The 22,413-nt window shown below is 40.0% G+C and overlaps 1 protein-coding gene across 3 annotated transcripts in view; it reads right to left on the reverse strand.

Moving 5' to 3' along the window:
* Nucleotides 1–7,389: 7,389 nt before the first annotated feature.
* KCTD16 (potassium channel tetramerization domain containing 16) overlaps nt 7,390–22,413 on the reverse strand; it is a 194,455-nt gene continuing 179,431 nt past the window's right edge. For all 3 annotated transcript variants that reach the window (XM_084884228.1, XM_084884229.1, XM_084884227.1), the window contains one exon: nt 7,390–9,586. In XM_084884228.1, coding sequence (XP_084740354.1) covers nt 9,132–9,586 — 455 coding nt within the window. In that variant the 3' untranslated portion in view covers nt 7,390–9,131. The remainder of the gene's footprint in view (nt 9,587–22,413) is intronic.

The following is a 22,413-nucleotide window of genomic DNA, read 5'->3' on the forward strand; positions in this document are numbered from 1 at the left end:
TTGGATTAAAAATAAATAAATGACTGAGGAACTTGAAGCCAGGGATAATGTAAAATCTTCCCCATTTCTCCAAAATTTATGGGAAAAACAATCACTCCTTCTTCAAGAATCCTTAAGCCAAATTAGAATATTTAATTGCTACAAAGTTAATTTTCTTCATGTGTGCTTTTAAGATCACATCTGCAGGGAGCTTATGGCAAAAAATGATGACCATACTGGATTAATTTGCAAATGCTTCTGATTGTATGAGCAAACCTGACAGGCCAGGCCCCTAGGAGATGGACTCTCTGCTTGGACTTCGAGCTGAGCCCTGGACTGGGAGCCAGGCTGAGTGTCTGATGGCTTGGGCTTGTGTACAGACATACTGGTCCCAAGGAGCACCAGGGAAGCTCCATTTGCATAGGTTGACTGAAAACACTGCACATTCTTCAAAATATGCAAAGCACGTAGCTATGACTACAAACATAACTTACTATGTCCTTAAGAGTACCCAAATTTTAGTCATTTGATTATTACTAAATTTTGGTCTACATGATGCCAAAACAGATCATTAATATTTTCTTGTATTTCATTATGTTGTTCCTTCTTTGAGCAACCATTATGGTACCTATAAAACAGGCTTAAAGTGATATTTGCAGGAGTCTAGAAAGTGACTGGTTATTATTACAATGTGCCCTTGAGCTTTAGTATATATTTACAATGTACATATAAATTATTTACTATAGTTTTAAAATGATTATACAGATAATGAGGTCCACCTCCAATTTGTGTAGAGCCACAGGAACCCCATGATTGATGAAGTCAAAATCAGTGAGTAGATAGTAAATTAACCAATGTGTTAGTGAAGTACCATTAGCGTGATAACCATTGGATTTGTGTTGTCATAGACTTATATGTTCTTATTTTTTTCCTAAACATCTTCATGTTCATTTGGTGAGAGTTGTGTGTGTGTGTGTGTGTGTGTGTGTGTGTATTTTGGGTGTTGTTTTTTTAATGAACATGTTTAAAAACACATAGTTTGAAATTCCAACAAATAGTTTAAATAAGAAAGCCAGTTTATACAAGCTTGGCTTTTCATCAAATGCACCTTTGTTTGATTTTGTATCCATAGGTGTTAAACCAAGGTATTTTATTCATATTTTCTCTACTATAAAGAAATACATACATACATAGTTAAAGATAATTTTGGAAAATATAACTAAACTATCAAGAAAACCAAATATAAGTAATCATCATTATCATTAACATCATCCCTCAAAATCAAAATTTCAAAGTTTCAAACTATGAGATTTTTTTATATGTGTATACATATGTATATAGATATAGATATATACTTTTAGATAGATGTACAAACATATATACATATATATACAAAATTTTATACATAAACACACATATACAACACACACACACACACACACACACACACACACACACCCCTCTCTCCCACATATATTTCAGTGCAGTTTCTTTTCTGTAGCTGCCTCTCATTTTTCCAACATAGAGCAGTTTTGATGAGATGTTGGGAGCAGCCAGTCATATTGGGTTTTCTGACCTGTCTTGAACAAAGTTGAAGGTTGTTTAAAAAGCCAAAAAGGTGAAAACAGCAGATAGATGCGTGCTCACATACACACAGGCACACACACCTATTTACTCCCATGAGGCTTGCCCTGGTGACCTGGAAACAGCACAATAAGCAGCTGCAGCTGCAGTCCTCCTGGCAGGGGAACTACCTTGCCACAATGGAGTTCATGCATAACAGTATGCACCAGATACTTGGTCCACAATATCACTGGCCCTTGAAAAGGCTTGTGCCATAAGGCACAGTCTGTGGTAGGCAAAACTAGTCCTCCAGATCTGTCTCTCCTTTATCTCCTAGAGAGATGCCTCTTCTAACAGAATTTGTAATTTAAAATAGCTAATAACTTAATAACTTTCATGGAGAGCATTGGGTTGGATTCTTCCTTGCTACCTTTTGCTTGGAGTAGAAGAAAGAGAAGCAGAGAACAGAGGGAGAATGTTATGTAGTGAGGTGGGTAAGCCAGCAGCCTTTAGATGTTGCTTTTATAATAAACATATTTAGCTGTTAAGGTTTATGACTTCACTGAAGTATCCTTTTCAGAAGCAGAACGAGACTGAAGCAAAAGACAGAGACATAGACCCCAGGCCTGCCCATCACTAATGAAACCCTGGAAAAAATTACACATTTCTCCCTCTAAATCTCAGTGTTTACATTTGCATAAAGAGATCATTGTTTTTAGCTTCAAATAAATCTTATGTAGATTTAAGGTGGTACTAATCATTCTTCTATTTCATCCTACCTTTTGTCCCAGAGGTCTTCATCTATGGGGTAAGAATTCCTTAAAAAATTTGAGCCAACCCTTAACTCAAGGTGCCTAACCTCAGTACTATTGAGTTTGGGGCTGAACAGTTCTTTCATGTAGGGACTGTCCTATGCATTGTGAGACTTTGGCAGCATCCCCTGGTTTTTATTCATTGGAGGCCTGTAGCACCTCTCAAGTCGTGGCAATAAAAAAGGTCCCCAGGTATTGCCAAAAGTTCCCTAGGATGCACCCCCTGTGAGAATCACTGCCTTACATGGACAAAACCCACTCAAACCAGAGAAGAGTATCTCCTGGAATTGTTCCCCTCAGATACAGGGATAAACCACTGACCACTGGCACACACTGAGAAAATCTGTGATGATCTGGGTTAATCCTCAGTATAGTTTAGACTTCAAGGCATTGTGGAGTTTTTCTTTCCTTCCTTCATTCCTTCCTTTCTTCCTTCTTATCTTTTCTTTCTTTTTTCTTTTTTTGAATTGACTATATGAATAAACATGAGTTTGATTTTTACCCAGAAATCTGGATTGTTTGAATGTCACACCAGGAGATAAGCTTTCCTCAACATTCTCAAGGACTGACACCCTCCTTGCAGACCACTGTGCTGAATTAAAAGCTGTTAAACTTTGTAACCAGACTTTTTTCCAGGCACTTGGATAGTATTACCATGGACATTAGCCGCTGACTCAACACAAACCTAAAAACTGCACATGTGTCTACACACACACTCACACCATTACAAAGCAACCCTTCTCCACTCCTTGTGCATCAATCCTGGTTCCACTCTCGAATGGAGCCCACATTAGCACGGAGGCAGTCTGAAGTAATGTGGATTTTTATTGTGCAAATGCAGGGAAATTAACTTAAAGGTCAACATTAAGAATAAACTGACAAGATGGAAGAGGTTGCTAGAGGAAGGAGACTTATTAAATCCTCCAGTAGGCCTGTAAGAGGATTTAGAAGGCTGATTAAAAGGAAAATCACCCGCCCCTTGCCCTAGGACAAAGCCCTTGATAGTTGCTGGGCCTGGGCACATTTTTCTTTAGCCTTTTCACTGTAAATAAAGCAAGAGTGACAGTTAAGGAACTAACAATTTTTTAGCCAGTAAACAAAGCACTGTGTTCACAAACAACAGGAACATATTTTTTAAAGGTTAGGAAGCAGGGGCATTAAAGAGATTGACTTGGGAAGTAGAAGAAGGAAGGCAAGCAGAACCAATTTAACATTTAAAAATAATTGTGGCCCGATCACCTGAATTAGCAGCTCAAGTTCATTAACCATTGTCCCTTTCCTTTAGCAGCAGCCGTATTTAAATACTCACTGATGATCCTGACAAGCGTGAATTTAAGCCATTTATTTATTTCTAATAGTGAATGGATGTAGGAAAATGGTACCTCTCCCAGTTATTCTGTGATAAGGACAGAACCAACTGGACCATTGAAACCTTCCAAAATTTTTCTATCTGAATAATTAGAGTACTACCATCTCCCCTGGTTAGAGTGACTGGAAAGTTACAGAACTTTGTGCCATGTCACATGTTATATGACCACTTAGGAACTCACTTCTTTTTTTCTATTTATTCCCTCTCAAAGGTTTTGCTTGAAGTTTGTAGTTAATGTTGGGGATCAGGATCTTCAGCTCTCTGAGAGCTTCATAGTCCTGCTTGAGTCAAATTGGACAATGACTCAGGATTTCATTGAGGAAATACAGTTCAATTCACTGATCATTTTATATTAATTTTGGTGATGATAGTATGTGAACTTAATGCACCTACCTCTAGGCACACATAAATTAGAGCTCACTCTCAAGTTCCTCTGACTCCAACTGTATAGGGCCTGGAGATGAATAATTCTCCTTGGGTGAGGTCACGATTTTTATTTCCTGTTGGGCATCATTAGGATCCATCTCACTCAGAGATGTGGTCCCCTCTACCCAGGGACTAAATTATATTATGCAAGCTTTTAGTTTGGTAAATAAATAAATAAATAAGTAAAAGGCACTAGCACATGCAAAATGGAGAAGAGGTTATGGACGGCAGACATATAAAAGTCCAAAAGAATCATGGAACTCTACCCTGGTCCTGGGATGGTCTTCTTTGGGCCTTTTCTCTTAAGGTAATAAACACTGCATACTTTGAATTATTTGTAGTGAAAAGGAAGTGCCACTAGGAAGTGAGAGAAAAGCTGACCCCTGAATGGTCTCTAAAATATTGTAGCAGAGTTTCTCAAAGTAAGGCCACAGATCATCCCATCCAACTCATTAAGAATACTAGCCCCAAACAGACTCCTTGGCCCTACTTGAAGTTTCTGAATCAGACTTTCTGGGGCTAGGGTGAATGACTCTCCACTTTAACAAGTGCTACACATGACTTTAATTTTAGTACACACTGAGTATTGAAAACAAACAAAACTGCTAAACAGCTTGCAATGGAAGTCACCGAAAAAAAGAATCTCCACTCAATGAGTACAGCAAGATGAGAAAAACAGACATTTAAAACAAATAAGCTCTGTGGTCACATCACAACACAGTGATTATTAAAGTTTAAGACTCTTTTCTTTTAGCAGGGGTGGAAAGCATTTCATCAAAACTTAGAATGATGAAAGCAATATCAATCAAACTCATTCCAGCAGGTTCCATTTGGTCTAATTTCTCTGCAGATATTAATCATTGCACAGTCCTGTGCAAATGACCTCTAACTTCATCATGACTCAGAACACAAAATGTTCATTCTGATTCTTCCTCCAGTGTGTTATTTTGAAAATATAAACAAAAATAAATAAATTGAAACAGTGGGCCATCGAGATTGCAAGACCCAACAATATCAACACATTAAAGAGAGAAATGGTCCATGCTAAACCTATAACCCAGCATGCAAATTGGAAAAAAAGAAAAAACAAACAAACAAACAAACAAAATCCACATTTATCTGCCACAGAGTCTGGGAGGGAAGGTGTGGAGAGGAAGTAACTGCCTTCATTTTTCCTTTGAAAACTGCTATGTTAGGTGGAGGTAGCTAAGAATTCCACCTAAAAGTTTATAGAAAGCCTTATTAATTCTACTAAAGGCCACCTAGAAGACCAAGGTTAGTTAGAGTTCACAATATATCATCCAGGGCATGACAGAAATACCAGCACTCAAGTAGGAACCACAGAGTTGGAAAGTTGAAACTGTAGTGAAGGAAAATGTATGAGAATCAATGTTTGGCTCCCATTATGGGAGCTGGCATCAAGCAATTTTGCAAAATGCCAGATATGCCTTTCATTTTCTCACTGGAGCATGTTTTGCTTGGCACAGACAAAGGATAATCAGAGAGAAATTTAAAACCCAGAGAAGCAAAAGTAATCCAGAAGCTCAATCAGTGGAAACTAAGAGGACCCAGAATGAACAACACACATCTGTGCCTGTGGACAAAGCTGCCTCAGAATCACCTCAGGCCAATCAAAAAGTGAAAAACACCATGGTGACTCCCCTTTATTCTATATTCAAACCAAATGAATCATTTGGGGGTAAACATAGCTATGGAGGAATAAAGAGTGAAGGGAAAGCTTATGATTTGTACATTGTTCCCCCTTTATTTTAATTAACCATGCATGTGTTCCCAGTAAGGTAACTATGCCTACGGACAAAGGACAGCATCACTGTACATTCTGGAAGCCACTTCACTTTTTTGTTTTATGGCCAATCTCAGCGCAATTTCTTCCTAGCAGGGGGAGAGCACATGGCCTTCATGATCTAACAGTTTAATTTTCCTGTCTTCCCCTCTTTTTTGATGAATGCAGACCACTTCCTTTTTGATGGTGGGTAAGAATACTTTATGAATATGTTTCTGACTTCAGGAGAGCCACATACTTGTAGGAAGTGGCCTCCTCCATTTCCTTGGATTTTAGAGCTGCAGGATTTCCCAGGAAACAACTCAAGTTGGGGCTCTATACATTGGACTCCTGATTCAATTGACCCACCAGATGCCATTAGTTTCTTCATATCAGCAGGTTTGGGCCCTTGTCATAACCAATATTCAAGAAGCAAACCACATATATTGCTCTGTCCAGAATTGAGCTAAAAGTTCTTAAAACAATTTTAAGTTCAGAAAACAGGCCTGAATCACAGTGACTGCCAGAACTACTAGAGAATTTAATATCATAACTCACCCAGAACTCATGTCCAATGTTGCAGGCTGCACAGACATCACTTGATAACTCCACTCAAACCAGGACTAAAGATTTCCATTTATTCGGTACCTCCCTGGAGGTTTTCCCTGACCAAGTCTACATCCATCTCTCTACCAAGAGTCAAGCAAATGAACAAATTGTTGTCTTAGTTATTTGGACCATATGGTATAGGCATCAGTCTACAGCTGACCCAGATGAAATGTTGTTTTCTAAAATAAATTTCCTACCATTAGTTTTGTTCACTGGGGTATAAAGAGTGCCTAAGAAGAAAACAAACAAACAAACAAAAACCAACACTTCATGACAGGTCAATGGACAGAAATAATGCTATGAAAATTTTCTTTAAAGTGTTTAACATACTATTTAAAGTATGTAGTCAAAGTAGTGGGTTGACTACCATCATACTAGTTCTCCAATCCTTACTCATGTGTCTCTGTCTGAATGCCATTACAGTCATCTCTGAAATTGAAGAAAATTGGAACTTTGGCCATTTTATTTAAACCCCAACTCTGAAAGCATTTCCAGTAGGATCATGAGAGTCATTTGAGGTTATCTTCATTCAATTCAACTTGTTCTTCACCTACTAAGTTCTGTGACTCTTTGAAGGATCTTCTATTATTAGTAGGATGGTGTTATGATGTGGTGAGAAATATTGAAAAGAATGAAGATATAAAGGTAGGCTTTACAAAGCTATGTTGCAGTTAAGACAGAATGTATGCTACTATATAAATACATAAAAGAAAAGCAATTAACTTCATAAATTATAATTCTCTTGATAACTCAACTCCCCAATAAACTTTCTTTTTAAGTAAAAGAAAAACTTGAATAGAGTTTAAAGTAAAACTTTAAACTCTATTCAAATCATCACAACAAGGAAACATTGGCTGAGTCTGTTGCACTGGTATAAAGGCAAAAATTTCAAAAATTCAGAAAGATATCCATATACTAATGACACTAATAACAGGAATTAAGACAGAACCTCTTATAGAACAAAGATGCATCAGTGAAATATTTCAAAAGAAGCAATTGGTCATTGTGTTCCCTCCTACAGACACCATCCAGTTGCCTTTATTACCTGTGATGATACATATAGATACACACAAACACACAATAAAAAATTAGGAGTACTTGGCACAAAAATAATGATTGACAAATTATTTTTTGGTTCCCACTGAAATGCATGAGGAATGCTAAAAATAAAACCTGGATTCTTAATCTTCATTAACCACAAGTCTATGAAAGAGCTATTGGTACATTAATAGAATACAGTCACATGCCTGGGTAGCTAGGAACAGTTTCTTTCTGGCTGTGTCTACAAAGGTCAAGGATGTAATCAAGAAAGATAGTTAGAAAGCCAAAACCTCCCGTTTTGGAGCTCCAGTTGTCTAGCTGGGTTGTTCAGAGATGAGAGAAATGACAGCCAATCCTAGTATGGACACAGCCAAATCCCAAAGGCAAGCACAACTGGCTACCAGAAAGTGACAATGTATCGCTGTAGGTGTGAAAAGCTGTGAGTAATTGTTAGGAGGTGTGTAGAATAAGATTCCCTCAGAAATAAAAAGCTGGACCCTGATTCAACTGGGAACTGTGTGGTGTTCTTCCTTCCATGACCACGTGGGAACGCAAAGAATTCAATGTGGATTTTGTGGGAAAGCCACACCATTGAAGCATAGGCAGTAAGAACCTGGGAAGCAGTGAGAGAAGGAACGCTCAGCTCAGAGTGGAGGAGGCTGAGTGTGGGGCCACTTATTAGTGATTTTTGTGGATATGAATGTTCGTTTAAAGTAAAAAAAAAAAAAGTCTGACTAACTCTTCTCACCCTTTCTGATTGCAGAGAAAGAGCAATGCAGTAAAATGGAGCCTAGGGTGTTAATTAAAAAAAAAAAAATGGGAAGACAGTTTCTTGATCATGAGGGTTATTTGACATTACAAGGTGTTGCCAATAGAGGCTGGGAAATCCTCCCAGAAGGGTTTTAAGAAAATAGCAGAGGCCCTCTGCCTGAGCGAGTGCTGGCAGGAGCTGGCAGCCCCCTGGCTGACCAGGCCCCGGAGTCACGTGTACGGTGTGTGTACACACTTCCTTGTACTTGTGTCCCACAAATCCTCATGCATGAGGAGTCAATATAAACTGGCACATAATAGATTTGAGTGAAAAGTCTTATAAATCTGCCACCCCCACCCCCCTTTCCCTATAAACAAACAGAAAACGGAAAATTTAAATAAATCAAGCATATGCCATTGGGCCAGATGTCTTCCTACCATATTCTGTCTACAGGAGGGAGGTAGAAGATGAGAGGAAAACCAGTTTGGGATATATGACTCCCGAGGCCTCTCAGCTCCTCTCACAGAGCTGGCTCTCATTATATCAGCATATGGGACCAAGTTAACAAATTAACACATAAGAAAAAAAAAAAAAAGATTTTCTTATACTTCCCCACCTGGAAAGAAATCTACCCTGTGGATGTGCGTGTTAAGGTGAATTAGGTAAATAGGCAGTAGTATATCAATGGGCGTTGTGTTCTAACAAATGTGTACTTATTTTTCTTAGCGAATAGGAGTGTCTTTTAGGAGGTCAATTTGAAAATGCTCAGCGTCTGTGTCTCCCCCACCCTGCCCTGCCCTATAGACGGTACTTCCGTAACAGTTCCGACTGCCAAGGGTGTTTCCTCTCCGGGAACCGGTCTGGGATTTTGATCTTGAGGAAATCCTGGATGCATTTCTCCAGCTCTTCCTCAATGGAGAGCTTCTCTTTAACAGCTTTTTTTTTGCTGCTCATGTTCGACTCCCTGGAGCCGGAAGTCAGAGTCCGGAGCAGGTCGCTCTTCCTCCGCATCTCCGACTGCTGGATCAGCTGCACCGGGCCCTTCTTGATGGGGCGGTCCAGAGTCTGGATGTTGGTCTGGCGGGTCACAGGCCCGCAGATGACCGTCTCCTGGGGAGAGCTGCCCTCGGACTGGCTGTCACAGCTGGAGGTGGAGAGGTCGTTGCAAGACGTGCCGCTCTCCCCTTCTTTGTCACCCTTGCCGTTCTTGCAGCAGCAATCACAATGCGAGGATGACCACCTGGAAGGCTCACCTGCAAGGAAGCACAGGACCCAAGCAATTAATGCCCAGAGTAGCAGCATAGCCCTAAACACACACACACACACACACGCACACGCACACACACACACACACACACACACACACACGCACACACGCGCGCGCGGGGGCACACAGCCATGTGTTTAGATGGGGTGTGGCACTCAGAATGGGCTGCCTCAATGCACCCAGAAGCCAGGCCCCTGGAGGGAAAGGTTAATAATAGCCCGCTGTGTAAGAGGAAATACAGTGTAATTAATGCTCACGTCCACAGCATTGGCGTCAGAGAGCTCTAGGGAAGGCCACTGAGCTATAGCATTTACTAACCTGGGTACATTGGTAGACCCCTGAAATTCTCAAAGCTTCATTTCCTCATCTGTTGGATGAAGATGATTTTCCTACTAACGGGTTGTAGGGAGGATTTAGATAAGTCAAATGACATTCTGAATGAAGTATGTGGTTTACGGTAAGCACTCAATAAATGCTAGTTAGTTTTACTGTGGCTGATGTTAAACCCTAATTGAAAGCTCTACATGAGAGCAGTCTATGAGTGGAATGACAGCTGTCAGTCAGGGAGGACTTCCTCATGATAAATCTATAAACATAGTACCTCCATTCAAGGAAACCAAGACCCTGAGGGTTTAAGCAACTTCACATAGCTTACACAATTAGGAGGTGGCAGGGCTAGTATTCAAATACAGATCTCCCAGTAACTGGCCTTTTTTCTTTGATTTGCCTGTTTGTAGCATACCTGCTTCTCCTTCCAAATAATGTTCAAGATTTAACTTCACACTGAAGTCCTTGTTTACCTCTCCCCAGAAGTATTACCTAAGATGATACATATAATCTTGTATCTCCCAGAAGTATTTAACAAATACTATTCCCCAGAAGTATTTGTCAACGTTTCCTCTGAATTATGGTTTATGTTTTGTGTCTCTATTTTTGCCCTTAATGCATTCATTAGAATTATTTTTTACTTTCTGCATCTAGGCTCCTATATCATGAGCACTTTTAGGTGGGTACAGTGAAGTGTCATTCCTGTAATCCTAAGGAACAGTGTAGGAATTCAATAAAAGACTATATCTACATAGTAACTTTAAAGAACCTGGATCTAGCCATACCTGAATCTAGTCCTATCTGGACTTTTCACTTAAGCCAGTGTGAGTCCTTCTCTTCCTATTCCCTTGAATCTTGACTCTCAGCACTGAATTTGGAGATATGGAGGCACAGCCATTTTTCAGATACACAGTTGGTGATTCCCTGAACTAGAAAATTCAAGGTTATGGCACAAAGCAATTTCCTAAACATATCAGTAACTGCCCCCAACCTAGCACTCTAAACAGCCAGTCTTCTTGGAGTCATGAACCTGATACTATTGCTGATCATATATTATGCACTAGGTACTTCATATAGTTCATTGCACTTATGGCATAAAAAACAAAGGCCCTTTCTGATACTAATATTGAGGAAAAGGATAATGTGGCAACTTTATGTGTTTTATAGGAGACCTAGTTTTGATGTGCACTATATCTTATTCTCATATATAATGGGTTACTCTGTAATAAGATTCCACTTCATTGCCATTTTCAAATATGGTCAAAGTAGAGGAAACCTACAATAGAATGGAAATTATAAGGGAAGTTATGTCCCGTCTTCTGGGACAATGCCTGTCCTCTACATACCTAAGTAATTTAACTATTTATAGAAACACATGTTGATTCAGTTTTCCAGAGGAAGTAAAACAAAAAAAAAGTCCCCATAATCACAACTCCAAGAGTCTCTTCTAATGTGAACTCGCTCTTTCAAACCACTTTTTAAAATGTGACTGAGCAATCGTTGTATTTACTAGTATATACCCATTAAATGAACTGCAACAATCCAATTAGGCATAAGGAATAGCGGCAGCACCAATGTCCTAGCTGTCCTGGGCTATTACAAATAAATGCCTTCCGTGCAGCAGAGAGCATCCCACATGTACCCGCTGGTGACGTGGAAAATCGCTGCTGTCTGTCAGCCGGGATTCTGAGATCTTCTCTCTCCTCAGAGAGAGAATCTGCCTCTGCCCCTGCCTCTCCAGACTGGGCATCCCAGACTGACATTACTGGATGGAGAGATGGGTCCAATGATTTGGATCAAGAATAATCAGATCAATCCAGAGTTGGTCTATGATCCCTTTTGAGAAAAGTTCAGAAATTGAACTTAACCTTTAAAAAAAGAAAGAAAGAAAGAAAGAAAGAAAGAAAGAAAGAAAGAAAGAAAGAAAGAAAGAAAGAAAGAAAGAAAGAAAGGAGGGAGGGAGGGAGGGAGGGAGGGAGGGAGGGAGGGAGGGAGGGAGGGGAGAAAGAGAGAAGAGGAAGAGAGGCAAGACATAAAGGAGCAGAAATAAATGCTGTGATATGCCTGCCTATTATGTTAGAACAAGAAGACAAACTATTCTGAATATAAACCTGCTGAACCAATAGAAATGTAAGCCCTGGGTTTTTCTGCCCCAGAGATGCCTTCCCCATGGAAACGTCATTCCAGGCAGTGGACTCGGAGGGAACCTGAAGCTCTCCTAAGAGCCGCTTGACAACACAAACACCCTCATGTGAGGAAGCCCTGTGTGTCCTGTGGGAAACTGCATGCAGCCCTCCAGTGTGCCTAAGCTAGGGGCCTGGCACCGATGCAGCTACTTCTCCCTGAACAGCTGAGATGATCATGGATATAAATGTCAGCTGGGATCCTCCAGCTTCCAGGCAACTGGAAATATTACTTTCCACTTATCTAGGCACTAGCACTGTTAAAGGGGAATTGAACAACTTCATTTTAGTGAAGCCTGTTAAAGCACCACATGCTTCAATATTTTATGAGAACATTTGAAAGTTTTAACATTTTGCAAGATAATTCATAGGATGGCTTCTGGAGTCTATATATTATGTTGAAATCAAGGAAGAAAGTGGGATTAATGCAGGAGGTACTGTGTGTGAGTTATAGTGAAATTTGAAAAAAAATGAACCGTGAGGAGATAACTACCTATATCTTTTCTGGAAGCACTGTCTGTCTGACTATGGTTTTACCAAACACTTAGCCACAGGCTGAGGTTTTACCCGGAATGCAGAAACGCCGTGCCTGTGGGTGCTGAACACTTTGTCCCTGCAGTCCCACTGACATGTCTCACCAGTCCTGGAAGGTATGGAAACTGCAACACACTTCTGCTCCCAATTTGCTGAGTTTTTCAACACTGACTATAATAACTCTCTCCATTTGACGAGAAAATGGGCTATAATTGATTAGCCAGATGTAGGGAGAGCACCATTTCATTCCAAGAAAAATCTGATTTATTAATATCAAGAAAGCAAATAATTTATTGTTTTGGGGGAATTATTAAGTAGTTTCTCATCAAAGGAATTAATAGTTCTACCTTATTTTAAAACAAACTACTGCTGAGTCTGTTGGTTTCTGGCATACGATTTCCTTAAGTGCTTAATGTATGAATGAATGAATGAATGAATGAATGAACCAAACACAGATGTTGAATTGCATCGTTGATGACATAGCAGGGCAGAGTTCAGGCTTCAGAGTTAGGACTCACAATTTGTCATCTTTGATAAACTACTCAGTCTCCTCATCTGAAAAATAAGATTAATAGTATCTTCCTCATAAGGAGTTTTAGGAAAATGAGATGAGATAGTTAATGTGAAGGTGTTTCCTGATTTGTGGTACCCAATAAGCATTCCATTCTTTCGTCCCTATTTGTTCTACCATAAGCCAGACACTGCTCTACATAAAACAAATCAGGAGCTTTTAGATATAAATATTATGTTTCCACAACCAGCTCTTAGTTCTGTTTGGAGCATCGTGTTAGGAGGGACACTGACAGGTATTTAGTAATATCTGACTTTGGTGTGGGAGTGACAATAACCACCAGCAGGCACGGTGTCTGGCACACAGTGTATGACAGGGGACAGGTTTGGAAGGAAGGTTCCTTTGCAGGACAGTGTTCACAAGTTCACAAACAGGTGAGTCTTGCAGAATAAAATTTTACTTGAAGACGCATCAATTCAATTTGAATCCAGAGCCTGGAGGAATTGGTAGTTTGAATTAAATGGGGAAGGACAGGAAACCCAATTGCCCCAAGTCCTTAAAGCCCAAATCTTCTAACATTTTACAACTCGGAAAAACTAAGGACCAATCAAGCAGACTATATGACTGGACTTGGCCCCTTTCCATGATCTCCTCAACTGTGGGCATCCTTACTGATAATAAAGAAATAAAAGAGGAAGGATGACAGAATATTTCTCCCCTATGAAAAATTCAAACCGAGCTGAGCGAAACAGGACTTAGCAAACTCACAAAGTGCTTATGCATTTTTAAAAGAGGCAGCTAGGCAATCTCCCCACACCTCAAACGCCCCACCTGCTAATGGCTGGGAACACAATGTGCATCATTTACAGCGACATCTGGGAGAACTGCTCTCCCTGTCTCCTCTGTCAATGATGCAGGAGCCTGCCCGTCTGGGAGCAAGGTGGCCAGATTTAATTTATTGGGGCTGCTAAAAGACTTTCTTAGTATCCCAGCTGAAAAGTCAATAATGGCCAAATTGATGTTTTTATAATGCTGCTAACTTTGGGAAAGATACCGCAGAGTGCAGATTGGGAGCAGGCAGGCTGTGCAAGCTTCTGAGAAAAATGAATCTTCAAGCTTGACAATCGTCATTTCTTGCTTGTGGTTGGCCTTTTCCCCGTGTGAACATTTGGCCTTGGATGGGCCCGTCTGTGGCTCCTCATTAAGAGGAGGCAAGTTTGGGAAGTTTGAGACAGTTAAACCATCTACGCACCAGTCAGGGCCTCGGGTGGACACACTGCCTGCTGGGGTTGCCATCTCTGAAGGGGCCTGGCTCTGGGATTACAGGGGAAAAACCCACAAAGTTGGAAACTGGGGCCAACTACTTCTGGGTAAATAAGAGTTGAGTTGAAGCTGATGAGCCAAGAACAGACAAGGAGTCCTCCTCTAGCACACTCCCTCATGGGTAGACCACAACAGGAAGCCGCCTGACCAAAGAAAAGTGTGGTTCCCTGAACCCCACCCAGCAGTGTGCAGTGGACACGGGTGAGAGGCAACAGCTTACTGACAGCACACTTACCCTGCCTGAGATGCAAAAGACAAGGAAGATACAACTTGACCTGCTGGAACTCATGCTCAAATGGAGGATTTGGGAAATAGAAAGAAAAGAAAACCATCACCTCCTTCCTGCCCTACTGCCCTCTTTTTATACCTTAGGGTTTTGCATTTGTTCTTCCTGCCAACAGCATTTACTCCTCTGATTTCCACCTCTTTAGCTTTTTTTTTTTTTTTTTTTTTTGTCCTCAACAGCTGGTCCTCAATGTCACTTTCTCAGAGGGGTCTTACCTATCTATTTCCAACCCCACTCAAGCCAGTCCCAACCTCTAGCCATGTCTTTCACAACTGCTAAGTGTAACTATGGTTTATTTGTTTAGTGTCTGTTTCCAACTAGACTGTAAGGCCTGTGTTTGTCCCCTTCTGAATTCCAATGCACATGCCAGGGCAAATAAGTGCCAGGGTTCCAGGGCACACAGGAACTATCTTCAGGATAAATGAAGGGGAGACAAACAGATGATGTGCACAGGCAGTGAATTTGGGTTTAGAGTGTGTGTGAAAGCGTGCCCTGCCCCCCTGGAAAGCCCAGCCAGGATCACTGTGCAGAGCGGCACTGGGAGCAGGCCAGACTGAGTCATGCTATGAGACTTGGAAGAACCTCGGAGGCCAATGAGCAGCCTAGTTCACAATAAGGAGCGAAAAAGGGGCCTAAGAGAGTCAGAGCCCAACTCTGGGTCTGCAGTCCTGTATGGCACCATGCCAGGGACACAGAGCCATCTGGGCAAAAGGTGGATAAATCAAACCCAACCAGAAAAGGTTTCACATATTAAAAGTCCAACATCTGGGGGCACTAAAAGTTCTCAGAAGAGTCCACTGTGGAGGACAGTGAAGATAAACAGTTTGGAGAAAGCAGATTCTGCCAATATGATGTGGGAGAGAGAGAGAGAGAGAGAGAGAGAGAGAGAGAGAGAGAGAGAGAGAGAGAGAGAGAGAGAGAGAGAGAGAGAGAGAGAGGATATACAAGTGGCCACAATAATGATAACACTGACCTGCATTTGCATTGACACAGGACTGGGCATTTTACCTGCATCATTGTATTAAACTTTCATAACCAGTGAAGAGAATTAAGGGATTACAACACCTCACTCCTACCTCCTAGGGTGAATAGAAGCCTAGAAAGGCCCAAACTTACCCCCAGGTGCCAGGCAGACTGACATTCCATTAGAGATAACTTAGAATCAACATCTAAAAGGCCTTCCTTTAAACAGCATATACCCATAAAGGAAGAATAAGCCTGGCATCTCAGCATGAATTAAAGTGCTTGGGCTGACAGAGAAAGCCAGAGAACTCACATCAGTGGCCAAAGCCTAGCAAATGATATCAATGAAGTGTGATTAACTTCACCATGTGTGTATCATGTGTCTGGTAAGTGCTTTACAAACATTTTTCATTATAACAGTAACACTCTAAGGCAGAATTTCTCAATGTTAGTGCAATGAATTTGGGCTGAGTAATCCTTTGTTGTGGGGACTGTCCTGTGCTTTGTAGAATGTGTAGCAGTGACCCTGGCTTCTAGCCATGTAGTTGCCATAGCACCTCCCCTCCTCCCACAAGGCAACTAAAACTGTCTCTGGACATTGCCAAATGTCCCTGAGGGCAGCATCGCCTCTAGTTGAGAACCACTCCTCTAAGGTAAATATTATTCCTATTTTGCTGATGAGGAAATTAAATTTCTTAATTTTTTTTTTTTTTTTACTAATTTGCCCATGAGCCACAAGATTAGTGAAAGATGAAATTAGGATTTGATTTTTGGTAGAACTGACCCCATGATAAATGCCTGTTTCATCACTATACTGTGATGTCCCAGGACAACGATGCCTGTTTAGAAGGAGCTTATCCAGCAGAGACCCAACCATTCCATTCATGATAAGTTTCATGAAAAGCCCAGTGAAAGGAGATAAAGGAAATTGAGTTGCCCTTTCACTTTTTATAAAATACAAAGAATGCCTCACTTTCACCATGCTATATTCAGATGATAACAAAATAGATTTAAAGAATTTAGCAGCTCTGCCTGAATCTCTGCTAACTGGTAAACAACTAATTACTATTCTTTTTCATTGGGATTTCAAAATGAGACAAAGGTGACTCTAATTGAGGATGTAGCCACAACTTCTATGAATGCCACTTAATAATAATAGGCAGCATTAAATAGAGTGTTTAGGTGTTATGCTGCAGTTGCCTTGCAGAATCTCATTTGAGATCTACAACATCCCTACAAAGTGCTTCTATTGTCATTCACATTTTACAGAAGAGCAAACTAAGGAACAGAGAGGTAAAGGGAGGGGCCAGCTGTGATGCAAACTGGGGCAGTTGACCCCAGAATTCCCACAAGTCAGTCTGCCTATTGGTTCAAAACTTGAGGTTTTGAGGCAAAGAAACAAGAATAGGATTCAGATCTGTGAATGATTTTCAATTTCTTCACCTGAAAGTGTTAGAAATAACTATACTTCTCAGGTAGGAATATGAGAATTAAATAATATCGATCTCCAGCATGATCCAAGTGCCTAGGATACATCCAATACCATTGAATAATGTTTTTAAAAAGAGAGTGATTACTTTTGATATCCAAATGACAACATTAATATTAATCACAGTGTATGAAATGTTTATAAGGCAATCTCAATATGGGTAGTTCCTTGTTTCGTTTGCTTTTTTTTTTTTTCAATAGAAAGTCGACCCAAAGCCTACCTTCATATTACTTAACCAATATCTCTACTTTCTACTCTCATGGGCTGTCTACCAAAGAATTGATCCCATTTGCATAGATTGATAATATTTTGGAAAACATCACTGATGAACAAATCAATTAATATAGGGTGCTTCAAAAATGTTTCAACACTTTGAATAATTATAAAGGCAGTGTTTATTAAAATACATTTCATTTTCAAAATTGAGTTTTCAAACTGTTACAGTGTGTATATATTTTTGGAGGATACCCTGTATAGTATATGTCTTCCTCCTCCTGGCTCAGGCACAAGTATTGCCATACTGGACCAGCAATGACTTTAAAGGCAACAAAAATGGCTCAAAGAGGGACAACCTATGCACTGTGATTATAGTTCATTGTTAATCCTTTATATATGATTTGCCTTCTTCTGTGAAATCCCATTAACTACACACAAATGCACAACCTCATAAGATTGTCCAACTCACCCTTCTCTTACGGGGAGAAATATCCTTCACTGTGAGGACCACCATTACACCTCCAAGTCATTCACTGGACACAGTCATTCAAATTGGTTGACAGATGTATCACAGAAATAGGGAAAAAAATCCTAAATTTTATATGGAACCACAAAGGGGCACTACCAGCAGAAATTAGCACTAGTGATTTCCAGACCCTAGGTGATGAAAAACAAAAGTATGATCCCTGTGATAACCATGGGGAAGTTAAATTGGGAGATATTTGAGTTCTACATATTTTGGTCTCGGGTTATTAATTAGGTTATCTTTCTATTGAGTTGTAGGAGTTCTTTATATATGATAGATATTAAACCCTTATCAGATATATGATTTGCAAATATTTTCTTCCATTCTGTAACTTGTCATTTAGCACCCTTGATCATGTCTTTTGACATACAAAGGTTTTTAATTTTGAAGTCCAGTTTACCTATCTTTTCTTTTTTGCTGCACATGCTTTTAGTGTCTTATCATGGAATCCACTGCCAAATTCAAATTCATAAAGGTTTACCCTTGTGTTTTATTTTCTAAGAGTTCTCTGGTGTTAATTCTTATATTTATATAATTGATTTTATTTTAATTAATTTTAACCCTTTGCACTCCGAACCATTCTGGACATTGGCTACCAGCTACTTGACGCTAGTTTGCGGCAGAAACGTGCGTTGAAATAACTCAATTCCCCGTAATCACTAGTAAACTGTAATGTCCCCTGTGAGGGGACATCCGAGTGATATGCTAGAATTCCGATGTCCCCTGAGAGGGGACAGCGGAGTGCAAAAGGTTAAATATATCCTTCTCTCTGCATTGGTTAGACCACTAGTAACACACTCTTCATTGTTAACATTTGGAAACAGATGGGAATGAGCTATTATCAAAAAGAATTAAAGGAGTGACATGGAGTCCAGCTTCATTCTTCTGCATGTGGTTATCCAGGTTCCCTAACAACATTTATTGAAGAAACTATCCTTTCCCCATTGAGTATTCTTGGCTCCCTTGTTAACTATTAATTGATCATATATGCGAAGGTAGATTTCCTTATTCTCAATTAACTAATAAGAAAAGTGAGGCTCAGGAAAGCAAAAGATTTGTCTAAGCTCAGTATTAGAGAAGATAATTTTTCTGTTTGTAAGTCCAGTTCTTTCCCATTATGCCTTAGTTATGTCAATGATAAAGTCATCAGAAAATACTATTTTTTTTTCAAATCCTCAACAGTCTAACAGTTTTTGACAGAAGATGCTCTCCCTGTCTCTGGTTCTATCCTGTGCATCAGAACTCTTACTTGGTTAGTCCTTCTGCTGATCTGCACCTGCTGGGGTTGTGTGATTTACTTCACAAAGTAAGGGCCTAGAATTGAATTCTACAATCAGGAATCATTATATTGTTTGTAAACAATGACAGAAGATGATCAATATGCATTCTGGTTAATTACAGCCTTCCCATGTGCAGTAGGTTCAGCCTGTCATTCCTTTGGTTTGTACATTAAGTTTTTATTCAAGGGACAGAGTTTCTAATAGAGTTCCATTATAGCCCAGGCCCTAAAGCTGAATTAGTAATTAGGACCTAAGGCATTTGGCCTCTCTCTCTCTCTCTCTCTCTCTCTCTCTCTCTCTCTCTCTCTCTCTTTCTCCCTCCCTTCTTCCCTCCCTCCCTCCATCCCTCCTTCCCTCTTTCTCCCTTACTCCTCCCTCTCCCCCTTACTCTCCCTCCTTCTCCCCCACCATCTCCTTCCCCCTCTCCCTCGTCACCCTCTACCCCCTCCCCTTTTCTCTTGTCCTCCTTCCCCCTTCTATTCCCCCCTCCCTTTCCCTCTCCCTCTCAACAGCATGATCAAGAATTTGCCATATGTTCCATTTCAGGATTATGCTAGATCAGTATTCCTCAGGACATCTTTGAGGGTGAAAGGAATAATGTGTCCAAGTGTGGAAAGTGTACATCTTTCCACTCAATCTGCCCAATGGGGAAATATGTAGAACCAGCTGCACATGTGTCAAACACAAGGCCCGCGGGCCAAATCCAGCCCGCCAGGCCTTGCAATGTGGCCCGCACCGCGCTGTCATCACTGCACTCCGCTGTCAGTTTATGACATTGTCAGTTTATGACTGTTCAGTAAACCATTCGGCCCACGATTTAGGCTGGATTTTAGATTTTGGCCCCTTCTCTGATTGAGTTCGACACCCCTAAGCTAAGGGCTTAGGTGAGAGATAAGAGGGAAATGTTCATTCTAGTACCAAAGAGAATGGGCTAAGAGAAATTAATGTGCTGCAACTCATACAATTTCACTCCCAAGTATAACGTTTCCCTAGTTCCCTCCCTTACGAATAACCATGCTGAAAAGGGAGCTGTCTAGGTCCTTCTAACAGTTAATGAGCAAAGATGCTCAACAGAAGTTTCTCAGAATACCTGCTTCTAAGCCAGAGTACTGACGTGAGGAAATCCTGGGAAATGCAATGCCTCTGTGTCCCAGTATAAAGCTCCTCAAACTCACTTTGAAAGTTTGCTTAGAATCTAAATAAATCAAACCGAAAGACTTAATTATGAAATCCCAGAGCTGGCCATGAAGATAATAAAGTGCCCAAGTTTCTGTTTCAATAGATGTGTTAATATTTTAGCAGCTCCTAACTGCCTGTGTTCTATTTCACAATTTGTGATTAAAGTTTGATTTTAATAGAGCTTCCAAAAAAAGTAAGACTGGTTTCATTTCCTTGTTATTGCACTGGCTGGTCTGTCCTTTCTGACATGTAATTAGTATCTCCCTCTTAGCCATTCTCTCTGGGTGGGCAGAACCAGCACTGTCACAGCTGAGACCCCTGGGTGACCTGATCCATACCCCACAGAACCCGACAGACTCGCAAGCCAGTCTTTCCTGTCCCCTGTGCCATCTATCACAGGCATAGGTTGGAGAGAAAATTTAAATACACTTAATTTAATTTTAATAAATTTACTATTCTGCTTAAAAACTTCTCTTTCCTTTAATTGGGTGTTGTAACTTGAGACCTCTACAGAATTGAGTGAAAGGAAGCAGCTAAGATTCTTTAAGAGATTCTTTCATTTCTGCTATTCAGATGAAAAATATATAAAGAATAGTAGAGTCTATAGCCCCCCCCCCAAATAGTTTTGATAAAGGCAGCCTCTACTATATCAGAGGAAAACCTTCTAACTACATTAAACTTCTTTCAATGTATATATACATATAGTTATAAAACAATAAAATGTTATTTTAAAACAATTAAAGAAAGAAAACCACCTATAATTCTACTATAAGGTAATTATTTTTACTATTTTGGTGTGAATAATTCAGACTCTATACCATCATCTTTTCAAATGATGAAGATTAACCTATGACATTTTTAATAGCCTCATAGTGGTTCACTGGTTTTACCAAAAGTTTATCTTATTTCCAGCCAAGATGAGTGGTTTGGTGTCTACTGGGGCCTAATGTGATACCATAGAAGCCATTAGGAAGAAGTGGTTTCTCATTTTTCCTAAGGATGGAAGCATTAAGAAAAGGAGATTTGATTAAGAGAAGATGGGGACAAACCAGAATCTTTAATCCAGGGCTTAGCCTTTGGGAATCATGATTTAATCTAAAACAGGAAGGCTTCTTAGAGCTGTCATTTAAAAAATACGCTTGCTCTTGTCTCTGATGCCGTTTTAATGCAACTGCTGATAAGAATCCACTCCTCACAACACCCGAGCCAAACCAAGCATATTTTAAAGTGGCAGGTCTAATTTCCAACTTCAGCGTCAGTGTTATGAATATAAATCATCACCCAGAGGAGCAAATACCCTACAGAGGTCCTTGTCAGCTACTCATCCTTCTCAATAAACTTTCCAAAGACCAAAGCTTAATCTCCAGAAATTCACAGAAATAACCAGAGATTTTTGAAGGCTCACCTTCAAGAACTGGCTCATATTCTCACACAGCATTCAACTTGAACAGTTTAGAGGAAAATAAAAAAAAAAACAAATCTATAACAAATTGGCCATTTTATTTGCTATGTTTAAACCAGATACTTGTAATACTCTCTAGATCTGCTACCTACAAGTTATATGCTGATCACCAGGAGCCTAGTCACGTTAGGGGAAGGAGTAATTCTAGGCAGAGAGAACATATATGCAAAGGGACCAGAGAAACAACAGGGTAATACATTTTAGGACTATAAGCAGTTTGATATGACTAAAACATAGTTTACTGGTGGGCTTGTCAGAGGACATCAACATGGAAAGATGAAGAAATAGACGAGAGCCAAACCAGATTGTAAAGAGCTGAATTTACCAGACATTTAACCAAGGCTTAAAAATGTATAAATAATGTACTCCTAGGCCACATCTTTATGAGAAACTGTGCAATGAATTAATTGCAAAATATACTTCTAAGTAATGGAAAGAATTGGCTTGCTACCTTTTGGAATATATCTATAAAGAATACCTTTTTTAAAAAAAAAAAAAAAGTCAAACTACAATATAATGTTAACTGTTTCCCAG

The sequence above is a fragment of the Pipistrellus hanaki genome (genome assembly GCF_964339955.1).
Source record: "Pipistrellus hanaki genome assembly, chromosome: 5".
Taxonomy (NCBI): Eukaryota; Metazoa; Chordata; class Mammalia; order Chiroptera; family Vespertilionidae; genus Pipistrellus; species Pipistrellus hanaki.